Raw genomic sequence first — 19,712 nt, 5'->3', positions numbered from 1 at the left:
AGCTGAAGTTCAAGACTACAAGGCAACCTTCTGGTACCAGAATACCAGAATATATTATGGCTGCCGTCTCAGGTTACCCAGCAAACACATTCTCCCTCACTCCCTGAAATACACTCTCGTAGGCCCGCTCCACTAAACGTGGCTACCACTGGCTACTTCAATCAAATTACTAAGATTAGATGCACTGGAATATTTTTACCTCATAACTTGAGCCTGAACCCAGAACGGAGTAAACAAACACTTCTAAACACTTCTAACATATAAAAAGTTATAGCTCGTGTGTACAATGTGTGTATCAAGGGAAACCTTTTACACACACACACAGCGAGGCACTGGTTTCTGCTGCAAGAAGCATTTTTTAAATCAGATTATGGTGTTATTGTCACAGATGATTGATCAACACAGTCAATATAATAGTTCCTCTGGTTGGATTGCCAGCCTTAGTGATCACACTAGAGCTGATTCAGTTATTTGATCCAAACCTGCCTCACTTAATTGAGTTTGATTAAATACCTGAGTAGAATGTGTTGATTTTCAGGAGCTCCTTTTCACAGGTCTGGAAAAACCTCTCCTCAAACTTAGCGTAGTATCTCTTCACCGTGTCCTCATCTGTGACTGGAAAAACATAGAAGAAGGGTATCAGTATCATTAGATTATACATTTATTAAAATGAGAAAGATATAAAGATTTCATGGGTGGTGTAACAGAAGAGTAAGCTCATAGACAATGCCCAAACAGTATTTGAGCATATAAGGTTTAATAGAAAGAATCAGGTGATACATATATATCAAGGAACAGATCAATATATACAATCAATATATTGTAACCCCCCCCCTAATTATTAGGAAAGTTGTTATCACATAAATAACACCACCATCTTACTATGCTATTAGCATTTATTAAAGTCTGGCTACTTCCTGGACTAGATGTGCAATCTGAGCATTGTCTGAGCATGGCCTACCACCATATACTGTATACTCATGAAATAAAACCAAGTCAGTACTGTATAAATACATTAAACTATATGGTGTTTACTGCCACTGTTAGCAAAAGTCAACTATGTGAATGACTCGTTGCTTGTTTTATTGATTGATTTATCACCAAACTTCCCAAAACTCAGTGTATTCCTTTAAGGTTCATCAGCACTGAGGCAAACAGACATCCATTCAGAGTTACTATTAGATCAACAGCTTCCTCCTGTCTCTTGTCTGTCTGACAAATCCCTGCATGTCTTTTTCAGGACGAGCCAATTCAATCAGCATTGATGCTCTGTCTCGAATAATCCTCTGCCTCATTCACAGCAGGCTACCCAACACCTGACAGAGCTTAAAATGCAGCCGGTGAACAGCTACTGTATGAATGCAGACTAATCGTCTTCCTGCTCACTCATAGACTGCACTTATACTAAAACAACTTCGGTCATTCTTTAATAAAATGACATTATTGATGACAAAGCGGCAGCATATCAGAGTGATAATAATCAAAAGGTCTAATAATAGCTCAAGTACATTTAGAAAATAATCTGCAGTATCGTATTTTTCATGTTTTCTCCACAAATGTCTGACATGCTCCTCACTAAGATCTCTTACAAGGACCTAAATGTCAAAGGAAGTAGCAGAATGAAGAGTTATGGGGGCTTTAAAGCAGCTATACTGTCAGATCCAATGCTGACACCACTCGGTAAACATTAGCTATTATATGAAGTAAGCCTAGACTACAACTGGTGTATGGAGAGGCTTTCTAGTCGACACAGTAATAAGAAAGAGATGCCCCAGGCAGCAGCCTGTCAATATCCCTGCACACACACACACACTTGCATTTGTAGCAGTGTGTATAAGGCTGTGATGAAAAGGTGCTTTAGAAAAAAGGATTGAAAAACATGTAAGAGGAAAATAGAACAAAAGTTAATTAAAGTGTGCTGACAGGTGAAAACACTGTGTATATTCTAAAAGGACAATATATAAAGTAAAAGAATGGATAATGCTGGGATGAAACTCTGTCAGATCAGTACAGTAACAACAACTGTCAAAAATGGGATCCCACACAGCTCTAATGAATGAATACGTAATGTAGATTTGACATTAAAAAGAGAGACCAAGAAAACAGAGCTGCTGTGGCAGCAGATGGTGGTACAGATGGAGAGTTTAAGTGTGGTAATAAAATATGTATATGGTAAATATAAAGCAGTGCCTGTTTAAATAAGTGACTTGCATGGTTTAGAGGTTTGGAGATGATTAGAAAAGCTAAGAAAAAAAATAGAGATGAAAAAACACAAGTTTGAGGAGTTATTTAATCTCCTAAAAGAGGAGGAGAAACATGTTCAAGTCACAACTTTTACAGCTTCTAAACCCTGCAGAGCTCAGCCACCTCAGCACCTGCTGCAGATCAAAGGATGGATGGATGACAGGATGGAGGAGATGCATACTTGAATTGCTGACTGATTAAAGTGACATTAACAAGTTTGCTGAATGACTGAGTACCTGGCAGGCCAGTGTGGAATGACACAATGACTAATGGTCCGATAGGCTCCCTCAGTCAGACCTGCAGGCATGCAGCAAACGGTGCCGTAATGTAATTCAAAGTAAAAGGTCACGCTGCTAATGAACACTTTGTATAAAAAAACACTTAAGGGCAGAGACGCAGAGGAAGAGAGATCACACACGTTTTCACATGTGCTTCTGATGTAAACCATCCGTTTGGACAAGGGATGTCTTTTTCTTTTCTGTGTAATACCTGGAGCTGCTCTTGAATTGAATCTCAATCACCTTATGTCACTACACGAGGGACAGAAATATGTAGTTTTGAAAAGACAGGTGGCATTGGAGCCCAGTTCTCTAATTAACATAGATTGGCATGCATTCACTGGATGTTTTGGAGGGATGAATATTTAGTGAAATGCTCTCCTTCCTGGATTCGCACTAACAGAGTGAGTGTTGGTGGATGAAAGTGTAGCTGTGTCGTTTTGCAGTAGGAGAGGAGTTATGGAATGACCCTGCGCCTCTGTTTCTTTGTTTCCTGCTGACCTCGTGCAGAACATCAGTGTAGGTGTGTGTCGACTAACATAAAACACACACACACATATCTCCTTATGTTCACACATATATGCGTGTGATGTGTAAAAACAAAGGCAACAATCTCAGCCAGAGTTCATCTTTGAATTCATCCTCACAGCTGAAGTGATTCTGCCTCCTCTCAGCCCCACACTTTACCTTCCACCAGTTAGTGTGTGCACCTCACACTTACACACTGTCCCCACCATCTCAACATCAGCAATGCAAAGACAATGAAATTTAATTTAATTATACAAACATGGTAAGCTCTGCAGTATCTGTGGTGTAGTCAGTGCTGTCAGTGCTCATGTTAATCTGACAGTGTCTCTGTCAGTGGCACAGTATGGCTTCTAATTATCTCCAGTCTGGAGGGATGATAACAGAGATGGCTTTCACCACACTGGTCTGAAGATACAAGTCTGGACTTGAGACTGACAGGATATGAAATGGTTAATAACACACATGCAAATAAAATTCAGTTATTTTGTTAACTTGATCTATCCTAAAACAGTTGTCTCTGTTTCACTGATGAATACCAACTTTAAATTCTCCTCTACTGTCTTTACTGACCTGCTGACACACAGAGGCTCACACCACCCTGCCCTCGAGCCAGGGGTAAAAGGTCCCCTGCAATCCTTGATACCCTGGCATTTGCTTTATGATGAGTGTGTGTGTGTGTGTGTGTGTGTTTGTGTGCGTGTGTAAAAGAGCAATTGAGCGCTGCTGTAGGGAATAATGGGACTGCCTGTAATAATAGTCACTGAGGTTCCAGTGCATAGCTTTGCAGATGGAGCTGTTGTGCTGTCACTGTTCCTGAAGAAAAATATGCAAGAACCGGATCTATTGGGTTGTGGTTGTGGTGTTGTCAGTCCTACCTGTGCTTCTCTCTCATTCATGTTCTGTTGACTTCTTTGCATTTAACCCTTTGACCTACAGACTGCATCATCACACATTTATAGGACCTAATGCAAATACACCTCTGCAGCTTCCCATAACGTTTACTGTGTGTGTGTGTGTGTGACCACTACAGTATGCTCTTGAGGACATATAGTCATTAACCAAGATGTTTATATAGCCAACCAGCACAATGGATAAATACAATATTTAAATTGAACAGCATTTAAATAGTAAATCAGCCAGGAAGTGACTCTCACAAGCATTATGAAGCTTGCCTTTTATTACAGAATGGTAAAACACATCTACATCTGTAAATTGAGGATTGAGCTTTAAAAAGTTTTTTTTTGTCCTTGTGTATTTTTAAGGCCATCTAATTCAAAGATTAAAATCCAAACCATTTTTAGCCTACAGGATGTTTTGATATTTTCTTTCTGTATGGAAAAAAATAACTACATGCACACACTCAATTTAAAATCAAGCAGAGCACACATATTTTTTGTCAGCTGACTTAATTGTCTCAGTAATTAAATTCAGCATCAGAACCAACAGCCAAATTAAATCCAGGAAGAGCTGTATGAGGCAGACCAAGGGGTGCTGCTGTGTTCAAAAATAATGAAGCATACTTGGGTACAACATGCTGTAAGAACATGGATCCAGTCCAGCGTGTTCATTCATTGGCTTCTGCAGACAAAGAATTGTGCTTGTAGCTAGAAAAACAACTCTTGACCTGCAGTATTCCCAAGTCAGCTTGAAGAAGACAGCCCCCCCTCTGCTAACCCCGTCTTCTGTAGATTGTATAAATAAATGATGAGACAGCTTCCCCAGAACCCTACTACCCTCACCCCTGAAACACTTCACACACACAGAAACACATACACACATGCACGTATACACTCCCTACCCCCAACTTCTTATATTCCCATACAGGCGTTCTATGACACGACCCATAAAACCAGCATATAAATCCTTCATGGAGACCCTCTAACTTGTCAACCATGGGAGGCATTCAGACAACAACAACCACAAACTCATAGATGTCGCTCCTGCATACCTTGACAGATATTTCTGGTTACATTTTCTTTTATTTTCCTTCACTTGATCACACGACATCCTGAAATCGCCTAGTGTCATGACAAGGAAGATAAAAATGCACTGAGGAGAAGGAAAATAATAGTTTTCTCTGTGTTAGGATCTCAGATATCATCAGTGGAGCCTGGAGACATAGAGGGAGAGGAGAGGACAGATCATCTATTTCATCCCCTAAAACAAGAAACAAGATGCTCCACCAAATTGAATGCCTCTCTTTTTAAGCTCCATTTATCCCATTTAATGACACCTAGCTGTGCCATATAAACTATATTCTGATAACATTGTTGTCAGGGGAGCTAAGAAAACCATTAAATTCTGCACTAGCTGTGCTTATCTCTTTCCTGCAACCACACAGGTGTAAATCACAATAGAAAGACAAACTGAGCTATAACAGGGAATGGAATGGACTGAACTGTGGGCTAATATTAATCTAGAGAGACAAAAAGGGCGAGTGCATAAAAAACACCTTCAACATCCACTATGGTGCTGGGCTTTAAGGAAGAAGAAGAAGACAATACTAAAACCAGCCAGACACCCACCTCCACCCCCTCCTCCCCTCCAGTCCCCTATCTCGCCTTTTTTTTTCACACTTATTCCCATTCAGCCCTCTAGCCACAATTAATTCTACCAATCATCTCTCTCATCGAGGCCAGGGGAGCATTAAGAATGCACACTCACTGGGCTAGACTACCAGCCTGGGAGGACCGGAGGCAGGATGAGGAACTACTGTAGCTCCCCAATCCATTGTGTACTATTTATACTGCCAGACTGCAAGCTAAGCAGCTCCGAAATACAAACTACACCCATACAGAGTATGATATGATGGAGAGATCACACATTCAACACATTTTGAGAAGTGTTAATATCTTTGTTTTGTGTGTGTGTGTGTATGTGTGTGTGTAAGGCACGGAGATTGAGAAAGAGCGTCAGACACACATGATGGGGGAAATTACCAGCAGCCAAGTGAATAGTTGATGAGAGGGAAAGAGTAGAAGCAATAGGCCAGATGGGGTGTGAGATGATATGAGGAACCGAGGGGAAAAAACACAATTCATAAACACACCAGAGAAGGATATGGAAGAATGACAATGAGGGCAGACAAAGAGAAAGAGACAACAAGGGTGGACAAACCAGTCTCATGGGTGACAGGATAGACTAAGTATGGTCTTTTAAGAATGACCAAATTCTATTTTATTTATGAGGCTGCTGTGGTTTCAGGGTTCTGGTCTCGTACACTGTCATGGTTCTCTGGGGCACAATAATAGAAGTTCTTTTTTTTCTACTGTGACACATTAAATACATTCAGTACAAATGACCTGTCATATATGAGTATACTGTGAAAGTAGTTTATCAAGAAACACAAACTTTTATTTTGCAAAGAGAGTTTAACTAAGTAAGCATGAAATACAGAAAACTTCACTACGCAGCAATTACCTACAGGAGCGAGTCTGTAATAGAGACAGTCAACAGAGAAAGCAGAACTTTGCTAACAAGCAAAATTTCTGAGGACCAACATGAAGTGGGTCATGTTTGTTGTTACACAGGCTTATTGTTTACTCCATAATATTTCCTGAAAATAAGAAGCAGAGCCACTACAATGAATGTGTGTGAGCACTTCTCTGTTTTAAATCTGCCCTTGTCATTTGTCGAACTTTTACAATTCCTGGACTTTTGGCCCTTGTTAGTTCAGACGTGCACAGAGCTAACTGGAGAACATTTGGGGCAAAGAAACAAGGAGGATTGTGATGACTGGATTTGGAGTTCATCAAAAGGACAAATGGACATGGCTGAAAGCACAGAGGAGGTTAAATGGAAATAAGGGAGATGAGTGAAGTTATATGGGAGAGGAGAAATGGGCCAGAGAATCTTCCAATTGAACAAATAGGAAGTCAACATAAAGCATCATGACTGACCAGGGGGCTGATGGGAAAGCTAATTACTGCTGCTTTTAATTCTTCAGGGGGCATTCAAAGAGAAAAGTCTCTGCCTTTGAATTAGTCTCTCCCTCAGTCTTTATCGGTTCCCTCTCTTCTCCTCTCTCTGTCTCTTCTCATTTTACTAAGCTGCTGCTGTGAAGTCTTATCTCTAACAGTCAGAGTGAGGGAAAGTTTGGCCCAGACCTCATCCTCTCCTCCCAGCACCACACAGGGCCTTGAAGATCAGGATAGTTTCTCTGAGACTCTCGAGTCCCTGCATCTCTCTACAGGTGGATACAGACTGAGGAAAAAGGCAAACTGATAACAGCGTGAATGAAGGTGTCTGATTCATCTCGTCAGGAAAAATGTTCAGCCGAACCTTTCAGCTTCAATCACGTCTCTCAAACTCTGTCAAACATCTTAAGCTCTTTAGATCCACACTATTAAAATAATGTGTCAGTCAGTCAGTCTGCTAGGGAAATATCATAAATTAAATGAAACATACATTTATTCTGTGGTCTGAACTTTACAGTGTCTGACCAAACTTTGTTCTAATGCATGTTAAATCTCATCAATGCCAGTTATTTAATGTGATTGTTATTGTGTATATTACATTTCTATACACAGTCTGCCTCAGCTTGGATAATGTGGGCTTTATTCCGGGAGCAGTCCAATAAAGGATGTGGATGAGTATCAGTGTCTCAGTATGCAAACTCACGCATTGCACAGATCCCTCATACAACATTAATTGAAGCAAATCTAATCTTAAAAGATCAGGTCTGATTACATGGAAGTCTTTGGAGATGGAAGATATCTCCTGTTACGTATTATTATTAAGAATAATGGTTAAGGTGCTTTCTGCTTTAATTCAAAACACTTTGTAGATACTGCTGTCATTTAGCACTGCTGCAAACACATCTTTATTAGACCTGCTGATTCACTGTTACACAGCCAAACCAAAACCAACATACTGCAGCCAGAGACAGACAGAGAACAGCATAATGCACAACAATTAATCACACCTGTCCCAGCAGCCATTCTGGTACCCTGTGCATATGTGTTTACAGAGATCTCCTCCATTATCCACCATTAGGGAACTGGTATCTAACTGGCTTGAGTGCCCTACACCATGGGTTTATGGATTAGTGGAGGTGTTGCACACTCTGATAGCCATCTCCACAAAACAGCTGGTGTTTGCATGGTAATGTATAAAAACACTAAAACACAGTGCTCATTAGCCTAGTATGGTGTTTGTCCTGCCTTCTCAAACAGTTCTACTGTCCCATGGTTTATTTCTTATGGATTTAGTGTCTTTTTATCTCAAAGGGAACTTCCCAACTTATCAACATGTGGCACCGTTTTCCACCTACATGAGAGCTGCCTGGCTGTAGGTTTTTTTATAGCTAGGCTGGAGGTCAGGTCCCTGCAGCAAGCTTATCTTGCACATTAGTCACTATGTGATGCTGCATGAGACAGGCAACAGGTACACTCGGATGTCCAGAAGAAATGGAAACTTTTGCCCATTAAGTTGAAATAATTTTGTTTATAGACACATTCCTCTTTTTGTTCCCATTTAAACTTTCACACTTCACTGTGAAATATTTGAAAGAGAGATCAATAAAGTTTTGAGAAGACTGACACTTTATAGGCAACAGTGTATAAGAGACAACTAACTGAAAGGTGACTGACAGATTTATTAAGCCACAGCGAATTCTAAGTGCCTGTGTAGAGGCTCACTCTGGGTGCTCCAGCTCCCACAGACTTCTCCAATGATAGATTAAAGCTTCTTATGACAAAGTGGGAAAAGCAATTGAATGGATGGAGGCCTCAGAACAGAAAGCAAAACTTGAAAGTGGCTGTTCAACTATATATTGCACACATTCTTGGATGTATGAGTGTTACTGGATAACATGGTGGCTCAGAGATCAGGATACAACATAGCAGATGCTCTAGGCAAATTACTTCCAGATTCCCTGAAGAGGGAAAAATGAAGGTTATATGAAGCAACACCTAAATAAAAAATAGGGAAGTGCACAAAAGGGGAGACAGGCGGGAGGGTGATGGGAGGGCAGTGAGTATAATCAGCATAGTGTGAAGTCAGCACATGCCCACAGCCTGAGGGAACGTGTCTGTTAGTGTGGCTCTATAAAGGTATTTGTTTCTGTATGCACATATTTCCTATTATTGCATTACTGCACAACGGGTTGTGTTTTAATGACTATTAAATTAATGATCATTTTGTCTTTTTCTCTTCTCCTCTCCTCTCCTCTGGAGCTTTAAAGCATCTAAATGAATGACTGGATTCGGTACAAAATCAACTGACAGCAATAACCCCATTAGTCAGGGCTCGTGTACACGGTCATGGCTCATTAAGATAACAATAAGGTTTACGCTCGGCTCTCACAAACATGACTGATATTAATCATCATGTGGTCTGTGGACAATAGAGAGCATCAGAAATGCTTGACGGTGCTGCTGATGTCTCATTTAACTGCTCTGCTGGAGAGACAGGGAGCACAGGGCCTCTAATCTGTTAGCAGCTTTTTTCATTTTTGCCACCTTAGCTGTCTCCTCATCACTGCTTCTCCCTCTCCTAGCTCTCTGCCTCACTGTTCATTCTTTCCTCTTCACTGAGCTTGTTCTGCAGATCCATATTCAGCCAAGTGGAAGCAATAAGGGTGGCATCCTAAACTCACTGCATTCACACGGAAAATAACAAGAACTCCAAGACCACACTTCAGCAGCAGCGTCGTACTATTAGACAGAGACTGGAGTTACACAACAGTAATTTCTACAAGTAAAAACACAGACTATCAGCCTAATACAGTTTCATATATGTTTCTTCATTTCTCTGTTTCCACATGTTTCAGATGGTGACACTTGGTAATCAATATTAAAGTCTGTGTGAACTGCAGCACAACACAGCTGCTGTCCTGCAGGTTTTGCATAACCTTACATCATCTGGATTGGCTCCATTGTAGCCTGGTTGGCACCGAGTTACATTAGACATATGCAGGGTGGCGTAAGACAAGGGAGTTCCCTGGTCAATCAGACTAATAAACTGAGCTAAAAATATTTTTGCTGTAGAATGGGAATTGTGTATTTGAAGTGAAAAAATTGAATGCTAATAACTCAGAAACAGTTTTACATAACAATAATTAAAATTCATAGACAAAAACAGTGATTTGTATAGAAAGCTAGAAAAATCAATGTTTAATGCCCTTGAAATTTAAATGGATGTCTGGGGAAATCATATGCTGATGAGTAGCAGCAGGGTAAAATAAGAAGAAAAAAAAACATTGGACATGGAGCCAAAATGGCCCTCTGAAGCAGTTGCTTTTTGATGGCTATAATAACACACTGTTGTCAGGTTGGAAGAAAATTGCCCTTCCATTTCCGTGTGTAGTTGTGTGTGTGTGTGTGTGTGTGTGTGTGTATATATATATATACCTGTGTGCACTACAAATGCCCCAATAGACTTGCATGATTTTGTAACGTATGTGTGTCCTGTCCCATTTTTGAGAGCTGGTTGGCTGGGAGTGACATTGTCATTATCGACATCTCTCCCCTGCTCCCCTGGATCCTGTAGCCATTAGCAACCAACTCTGGGAGTTGGCCTCTCCTCTGTTGCAGCCAATTGCTTTCACATCACTGTGACTGTGTGCATGCATGCGAATGAGCAGGTGTTCCTTTTTTCATCGGCCTGTGTGTGGTGTGTGCGTGTACTCAGGTCTGATGTGATATCAACATGATTGAATCTGTCTGTGTTGATTATTTGATCAAATGCAGCCTCACTGTCACTCATTTATTTTCAATTTGTTGCTGTGTTAAGGCAAATGTCCCACACAGAGTGTCATCTCAGCAGCCACAAAAACACACACACACATTTCATAGCAGGCCTGCTGAAGAGAAAACTGCACACAGGAAGTAAGCAGTCAGCATAAAATAATCAATACATGTTGATTAGGCCTACTCAGTACCTTTGTATTGCATGGCAAGCAACAGCCCTTTTTCTGTGTGCTTAGAAATCAATACTGTGATCTCTGATTAGGTCCGGACTGCACATCTCACTGAACAGAGGAACAAAAGCAGAAAACACCAACTGACTGTGAAATGAGATTGAAAAACCCCCAGTTTCCCAGAACACAAATTAAATGAATGTGTGCCCCTAAAACGCAGCAGAGGGGAAAAGACTGTATAGCTTCTAATAAGAACAATTCACAATTGTTCTAAAAGTATTTGATAGGTTCTTATAATGGATTTGAACACACTGATAGCTCTTACAGGAGGAGATGATTCACTTCCTCTTCTAACCTTTAGGATGACACAGACACTTTACATGAAGTCAACACTCCAGGTACGGTAACATGAAAACCCTTTTATACTAAAGGCCAGGCTGGGAGACCATAAAAAAAGCACATCTTCCTCTTGTCCAGATGAGAATCTCTGAATGTATTTATAGATTTATTTTAAAATTCTAAAATAAAACAATAAAATGATGAATCAATTAAGAAAAGGGTTATTTTTTCCTTGTATCAGGTTAAACCATGCTAAATACACTGTATGTACAAATATAAAACAAAAAATGGGGTTTAGCAAGGATGCGCATATGTTTTTTGTTTTTTCTGTTACCATGGAAGACCATGTAATAGCTCTAAGGGGCTCTAAGGGATCTACAAATACCTGTGAGGAGAGAGAGAGAAAGAGAGAGAGATACCGTATATTATAGCTGCATTACTAGCAGCACATGAGTTTAATCAGGGCAGTAATGTAAGCAGAGTGGGATGATGGAGAAAGGTCCTCTGGGAGCTGTAGCTCTTTGTGTCTCTAAACCCCCTGTGGACCAGGACAACCTCTCCCTCTCAATCCCACATCAGCATCTTCCCACCCCCACTTCCCACATCTCCCTCCTCCCTTTATTCTTCTTCTGTTGTTGCTCTTAGCAAGCAGTAGTTCAAACTCTTCCAATTAACACAGCTCATTAGCACCAGTAACACCGAGAGCAGGGCCTCAGACCTTTATACAAACCAACCTTTGTGGACTCACACCTACAGTACACCCCAATCCTTTGGATAAGCCCCCCTGGCTTTGTGAGGGGGTCCCCCACAGCAGATGATGAATGTGACAGACAAGGCCCTTGTGGATCCAGGGGCTAGCTGATGGGTTATTCATTACAGCAGCTTTCAACTGTCCTTTAAGGGCCTTAAAATGCCACAACCCTGCTCAACACAAACAACCGTGATTGTGACGGATGTGGCAGCACAGGGATCTACAGGTACCAACCATGCGGCAACAGGACTACACAGTTTTATACAAAGGAACCTAAAGGAGTGCATTTTAATAATAATATTGTGAGCCTGAAATTCGTGTTTATAAACTAAGCCTGCTTTAGGGTAAGTATCAGTTAATGTTTTACATATAAACAAACCACTGGACTCACAAGGTCACTGTAAGCGCTTCATTTGCTTTTAACCAATCATCACGTGTGTGTGACTGTGCAACATGTTTATGCTCAACTGAACCTGCAGCTCTTGAAGTGTGTTCTGAACAGCAGTGGCCCTTCCAATAATAGATGCATAATTCTCATAAGCACATGCGAACACATCCTGTGCAGACAGAATAACACAGGCATAGGCACATGCACCATCATTATTCTCCCAAATGTTCACACAGAATGGCAAACACAGGAAGAAAACACTTATCCACTTTAACCTCCTTGCCTGTACGGTTTTTCAGACAAACGTGGATTTCAGTGCACTTGTAACTTTATCTGAGCACAGATTCAGTCTGAATTATATTAGCCTCCTCACTAGATGCTTCCTACATAATGCTTCCCCCCGCTGACTGTTTAGTCTGCCTGACCCGACCTGCTTCAGCCTTCCTCAGTATCACAAGCAGCCGTGACAGTGCGAAGGTCCTGTGTGGGCTGACAGGCTAAAGAGGAGTGATTACAGCTGAGTGGACTCTGGCCTCAGGGCCAGCAGGAGATGGATAGAGGCCAGAAAACAGAGCAAGTGACAAACAAGGCATCTGCTGAGAGAAAGACAATACAATGCAGGGAAACATAGCTGAAGATTTAAGACAATTTATCAGCCAACCTAAAGAGGAGGTGAAGGTCATTCCTCCCTTCAATGACCTCTGGTATTCTATAATAGAAGAATGCATTATCAGCTGTGAAAACAAGGTTCCTTTCACACGTTTTCACCACTAAAAGCATCCTTTTCATGTGTAATCACAGTGCTTTGTTTTTGAAGTGACGCTCTCTTGTCTGCATTTCACTCCTCTGTTCAGCTCATGAAGGAGGTATGTTTAGCCCCGTCTCTGCAATTCCTAATGAGGTGCTGTGTGTGTGTGTGTACATTGCTGAATGCCTTGGTATTACCATGGATACAGCTGGATGACACCTCCAAGAATTCAATTATGTTCTTTTGGAAAATCTTCAACCAGAACATCCTTGAGCCTATACTGCGTCAAATTACACACATGACCAAATAAAAATAAAAAATAATATCTAAATATTTTGTTTCTAAATTTGAAAAAGTAGTTGTTTAAAGTCATCAGTACATGTGAGACAAATCCTGAGCTTATGCATGTTGTCTGTAGTGACCTTTATCAATTGGGACCTCAGTGGATTATTTTGTGGTTATTAGTATTCTAATGTCACTCTAACGACATTTAGAAGAACACCAGGGGCAACATTGATCTCCCTTTAGACACACATCTAATGTGTGTGAGTGTGTGTGTGTGTGTGTGTGTGTGCATCTCCCATTTGCAATCAACAGCACCATCTCCCATGTTCAGAAGGATGATGATGAACGTGATGAATGACAACGCACAATGAATGACAACAACACCCAAGGTGAAAGGTCAAATATTCACATTTCTCCTGCTGTGAAAACCCCCCTCACACACACAAATATACACAGAAGCGTCCTTCATCCCTCAACCAACAGAGGGTACATGAAAGAGCCTGTAGCTGTGGTTGGAGGATGGGAGGGTGCTGGGTGAGACAGAGGGGGTAGTAGTCAAGAGTGTGGGCAACTGACAGACAGACAGAACACGAAAGGCCGGCGATGCCCCAAAGTTCAAAAGAGCCCTTTGAACCGAGCTTCTACCAATACAGACAAGCACATACACTGTATATACAACAAATACAGTCCCACTGATTCATCCTTTATCCACCGGTAGAGATGCACAAAATGATTCCAGCCAACAACTGTCAATTGTTGGGTGAAAGAATTTATTCTGCATGGTGTTAACATGCAGTTTGTTCAGATATATAAGTATTCATGTTTATATGTGTTTATCGCTTAATAATGTGATTTTCATAAGTGTTTATGTGTTAGGAAGCTTTATAGAAAATCAAAGTAATTTGCGGATACTGAATGTATTAATAAGTAATTTCATAGTATGTCATATAACGTTGTTTTCTGCAGTTCAGGCTGTGGCAGATGAGATCAGTTGTTTTTCTGTTCTCTGGAGAGAGCTCCGGTTGGTACGAGATGGTCATAAATTCAGACTAAGGACAGCAGCACCTTTGACCTGATAAAAGCCAGATTCTAAAGGAATGTGTTTTTCTCCTGAGTACCCAGTTTTATGGTCACCCCCAGATTGGACTCACAACCTATGAGATTTGAGGAATTGGAGTTTTACCTTATTTGGCAGTAAACACTAATGGTCTAGTTGCTGTATGAACCAGGGTCTGCAGGGGGGCGGTAGATGCCCCTGTGGGCCGGCAGGCAGGAACGCCCATGGGGTATATCAATGTGTGAATTCCATGTCCAGTTGTTGTTGCATTGTTCGTTGTTGCTGTGTGGTTGTTTGTTCTTGTTGGTTGTCCTGTTCTTGTGTTGTTCTTGTTTGGTTCTTTGTGTGCAACAACCCAGAGCTCTGCAACTCAGAATTTGCCTTATTGTTTAATAAATTATAATTTTGAGACCAGAATTTATCCGCTCCTTCCTTACAAACTAATTCAGGGGGTGATCAGAAGGAAACAAGGGGATTTTCACCCCGACAATTTGGCGCCCGAACAGGGACACGAAAGGAGTGTGGGTCAAATGACATCTTGCCTGACGGAGTGACTACTGGCTGGCCAATAATAACAAGGTAAGCAGATACCTGTTTAATCAAAATTCTGCACATTGGACAATCTAAATTAAGTAGTCACTGGGATGGGTACGGTGTTTTAGAGTTCAAATTGTAAGAGGCAGATTGTAAGTCTTAATAAGTGAAGTAAAATAAGATGAAGTAAAAGAAAATGAGATGAAGTAAAAGAGAAAATGAGATGAAGTAAAAGAGAAAAAGGAAAAGTGACACTGAGAGAGATATTAACCAATTAAAAATAAAAAGAATAAAAAAAGGGTTAATACAATAACGTGAATGAGCGTTATGTCATTGGGAGTGGCATCCCCCGCTATATTTGGACGCAAATATAGATAAAGCTCGGTTGAAAGCCCGTGGGATTTGATGACCCCTGAAACGACAGTGATGACCGCCTAAAGCTTAAAAAATAAAAAAAAAGGGTCACACAGAGGAAAAGTGTCACAGTGATCACAAAATAATAAAGACAAAAAAAAGGATCACGAGAAAAGAGAAAAGAGAAGAAAATATATAGCCTATGGTTTAAGTTGTGTTTTATGTATTGAAAATTGTGTTTAATTGTTTTGACCTCGCGCCGTCGAGGAAAGGTGTTTACTCCGTGCCGTCGGAGAAGTGAGTGTGTGTGTGTAGGCCTAAGTGTGTGTGTGTGAAAGTGTGTTTAAGTGAAGGTGTGTGACTCTGTTGCCAGAGTCACAGTGAGGGATAGAATAAGGCACATATAGAAGGTACATTTTAACATACAGCAGGTACGCAAGAAGGATTTGGTGAGTGGTAATCATGTCTACGTGGAAGACAATTGATGAACAGATGAGTAAGATGTTGAGCCATTGCTGCGGACAGGCAGGACCAGAGGGACAACGGAAGGCTGCAGCTGAGATGGAAGCAGCAGTGTGTACAGCAATGACAGAGCAGGGAGTGAAAGGAGATGATAAAAGCCACTAAAAAGTGTGATTGCAACAGTGGAGAATAGAGTTAAACTAGATAGAGAGAGAGGAGGAGATTATTAGATTATTAGTGTTGAGAGACAGTTGAGTTGAAGGAGGCAGTGCAGGCTGATGAGAGACGTAAGATTCTATATCAGGCATATCTGTGCTGCATAGATGATGATTGTAAGGAGTCTGGTAGTACCACTGACATTAAACAGGAAGTAGAGAGCGAGGGAACTCAGGGGGCGGAGATACCGCCTGCCTATTCACCAGCCTCTGCTGTAGCTTCTGCTTCGCCTCAGACCCCACTTCCTGGGATGTACCCCATCATGACTGTCCCTGATGGGAGGGGGCGAGTAACAGACAGACAGGAGTGAACTCTAGTCAACTTGGTGCCCAGCAGCACTGGTATAGACAGGCAACAGTGGAGGGGCTTCCCCTGTTGCTTCAGCAGGCCCAGAAAAATGACCCTGATTTACCAGGAAGTGACTCTATTGCTTGGGAGAGACATGTTGTACACCATATGAATCTACACACAGACACAGAGACCATGGAAATGAAAAGGCTGCAGACACAATTATTAAAGCTGCAGTTAGCTCAAGCTAGAAAGGAAGCAGCATATCAGAGGAAAATGAAGAAATACACCCCTGCATCACAGAGGGTGGTTCAGCCTCAGCCTGCTCCCCCACCTCAGCCACAGTCCCTAGTTGTGGGAAATCTTGATATGTATTTAACCCCATCTTGGGTCACCCACCCCCACTATCAAGGTGGGTGGGGTCAATATCATAGAGGAGGTAACTGGAGGGGAAAAGAGGGTGGCCGTAGGGGAGGGGGGCATGGAAAGGGTGGATACAGCGGTTTGAGTGGAGGTGACTGCTTCTATTGTGGAAAACCTGGCCACTGGGAAAGAGACTGTCACTACAAGCAGCCCCGTCAGTGACCACAAGGGGCTCCCTGGTATCCTCCCCAGGGAAATGGCTGTCAAAGATCACACCGGCATCTCACATCATTTCGTCGGTTGGCTTCTTTTGGGAAACCTTAAAATCTGCCATTCACAGAACTTGTGAAACTGTGTTAGCAGCACCACAGACATTGTTTCATTCGCTCCAGCTCATCACCAGTGAATTTGATGGGCAGAGACTTGTTGATCAAAACTGGAACCTCCATTATGTGCTCCCCAGATGGATTAATGGTGACTTTTCTTACTGGACAGACTTTTTATGCTCCCAGAGTGTTGGAGTAGCTGGACAGTGGCTGATGAGAACCACTATGATACAGATGTCTTGTGAAGATATCTGCTGGACTCGTTTTTACCTGAGTCTCCTTAAGGGGGCGGTCTCCTCAGTCTATTCCAGCTGTGGAAACCCTGGATAATGTCTTTCTGACCCTATAGGCTGTCCACTGATCCCTGTAGGTTATTCTCTTCTATGACAGGTGTGAGGATCTCTTCTATCAGGAGAGGTTCTACCTCCTAATGAGAGGGACTACATTGGTCCATCACAGCAGATAAATTGTTTGTGACTGAGGAGGGAGTAGCTGCTGACGTATAGTTAACACCAGAACAGTTTTAAATGGCTCAAAATGGCACATAATAGTGTGCCACTTGTTTGCTTAGTAATTGTACCACACATAATATTATAGAATTAAGCTCCATGGTTAAGAAATGTAAAGCTATTTCTAATAAATAGGCACAGAGGATAGGTGTTTAGAATTCTTCATCCTTTAAAGCTTATTAGGTTGCCATTCATACAGTAGAGGCATAATAAGGCTCAGGAGATGTTAGCCACACTACCACATAACATCTGGTCTTCATCATTTACTGATGTAGGTTTTGTGCCTCCTGTACTCTTGTCTCTTTCATTGTCTCAACTTCCATACCGATCTGGCTCACCTAGATTACATTTTATCTTGATGTTTCTGAAACAGGTGGAGTTGTGAATGGTGTTCTGTTTCAGAAAAAAGAGGGTGAGACAAGTATTAATGTATTTGAGTTTTAAACCGGATGATAAACTGTTTGATTAACTATTACATTCCACAGCATGGATTCCCAGAATGGATCTCATTTTAAGAGTTTAGACCTGGAAAAGGTGGAGCAGACTTTAGGCCTAAAACATAGGTATGGTGCAGTGTATCAATCATAGTTACAGGGAAAAGTGGAAAGGATGAAACTACAACCTAAAACAAAAATTGGCTAAAATCTGTGCACAGACCAAATTTATATGGGTTCAAGTATTATCATTCATCTATTGTATTGATGTTCTGTTAATCACGCCATATAATGTACACCCTATGAGCTTCTTACAGGTCGACAGTTTCCTGGACCAGCTGGCCAGCTGAGACTGAAGAAGTATGCAGTATGGTATTAATATAAACCATAATATAATGAATTTAAAGCTTTGGTGTTAGTATTTGTATTAAAGGAGAAAGGAGAGATGGAGAGTCCAGAAGGAGCCACACACAGCTGAGTGGGTCCTCCTGAAGGTGATAAAGAGAAAGTGGTCGGAGCCACGGTGGACAGGTCCTTACCAGGTGGTGGAGCGCACCTCCCACGCGGTGCGGCTGAAAGGCAAAGGAGACACCTGGTATCACTGGAGCCAGTGCACCCCAGCTACAGAACCAGGGAGAACGCTGAGCGACATTAGAAGGAGCAGGAGGAGGATAAAATAAAAGGGGCAGAATAATCCCCTGAAACCAAGAGTGTGACCAGTAGGTAGTCTACCCTACTTGGTTGAAGAGGATGAGACGGTGAATACACATACATGAGCAATCATCAGGATCAGCGTGGGACTAAGAGTGATAGGCGAAGTTAAGCGCATCACCCCACCAGGAAACGAACCACAGTCATCAGTAAGGTCAGCTGTTGAGAGGAAGGTCTAAAGTTTCAGGAGCAGAGGTTCTAGTTCCTGTGTCAAGAAGACTCCGGCTGACAAGATGGGACTGTGGGGTAACTGGAGGGTGTTGGGAGCTTGTGTTTTCATGTCTGTAGTTAGTGTATCTTTGACTTTTTCTGTGTAACATAATTTCGTGTGTACTTATTTTGTCAGTTTTCCAGGATCCAATGGTAAGTCAAATCCAGGGCCCAGCACACGCAGGGTGAGGAGAGCACAAGGGACAGGAGGAGATGCATGTGTGAGAAACGGGGGAGGTATAGAGTTAGACTACTATAAGGGTTCAGAGTTCTCTTTTATCTTTGATTTGTGCGCAGTAATCAACTGCGGGGGACATAATGTGTCGTGGAGACAGTATGGCGTCTATGTTTGTGGATTGGGGTGGCAGCACACAAATTGGGCACCTAAAAAAGCTAAAACCACCTCAGGCGGGTGGATCTTGTTCAGTGGGTATTTCCATATACAAAGAGATTGGAGCTGCACGCAGAATCCCATTATGTTATCAATTACTGGCCTGGACCACAACCCTTATGTTAAATCTTCCGGAGTGCCTGGCCAATGTTGGGACTCCTAACCCGACATTGTAGTCCATAAGCTCACCCCGTTCGATGTATTAGCGTTATCTACTGGTTATGAGGATGATAATATTTGGTTCAGATGGATGGTAAAACAGGTGAGGGAGCAAAATATGTCAGGTTGTGTTGCCTGTGCATCAGCGAGGCCCCACCTGTACACTGAACCTGCCCCATTATATCCAGACGATGCATGGGGATTTGATTTCAGTACAGGACCGGATGACTTTGGATATGTTATTGGCAGAGAAAGGAGGTGTATGTGCTATGTTTG

At 41.8% G+C, this 19,712-nt stretch overlaps 1 protein-coding gene across 1 annotated transcript in view; it reads right to left on the bottom strand.

Moving 5' to 3' along the window:
- xpr1a (xenotropic and polytropic retrovirus receptor 1a) overlaps positions 1-19,712 on the bottom strand; it is a 59,169-nt gene that overhangs the window by 16,834 nt on the left and 22,623 nt on the right. Inside the window, exon 4 of the mRNA XM_028404615.1 lies at positions 514-615. Within this exon, the coding sequence (XP_028260416.1) occupies positions 514-615 (102 nt within the window). The remainder of the gene's footprint in view (positions 1-513; positions 616-19,712) is intronic.

The sequence above is a fragment of the Parambassis ranga genome, chromosome 4, assembly GCF_900634625.1.
Source record: "Parambassis ranga chromosome 4, fParRan2.1, whole genome shotgun sequence".
NCBI classification, from domain to species: domain Eukaryota; kingdom Metazoa; phylum Chordata; class Actinopteri; family Ambassidae; genus Parambassis; species Parambassis ranga.
The sequence above is the reverse complement of the archived record's forward strand: the minus strand, read 5'-3'. Positions and strand labels throughout refer to the sequence as shown.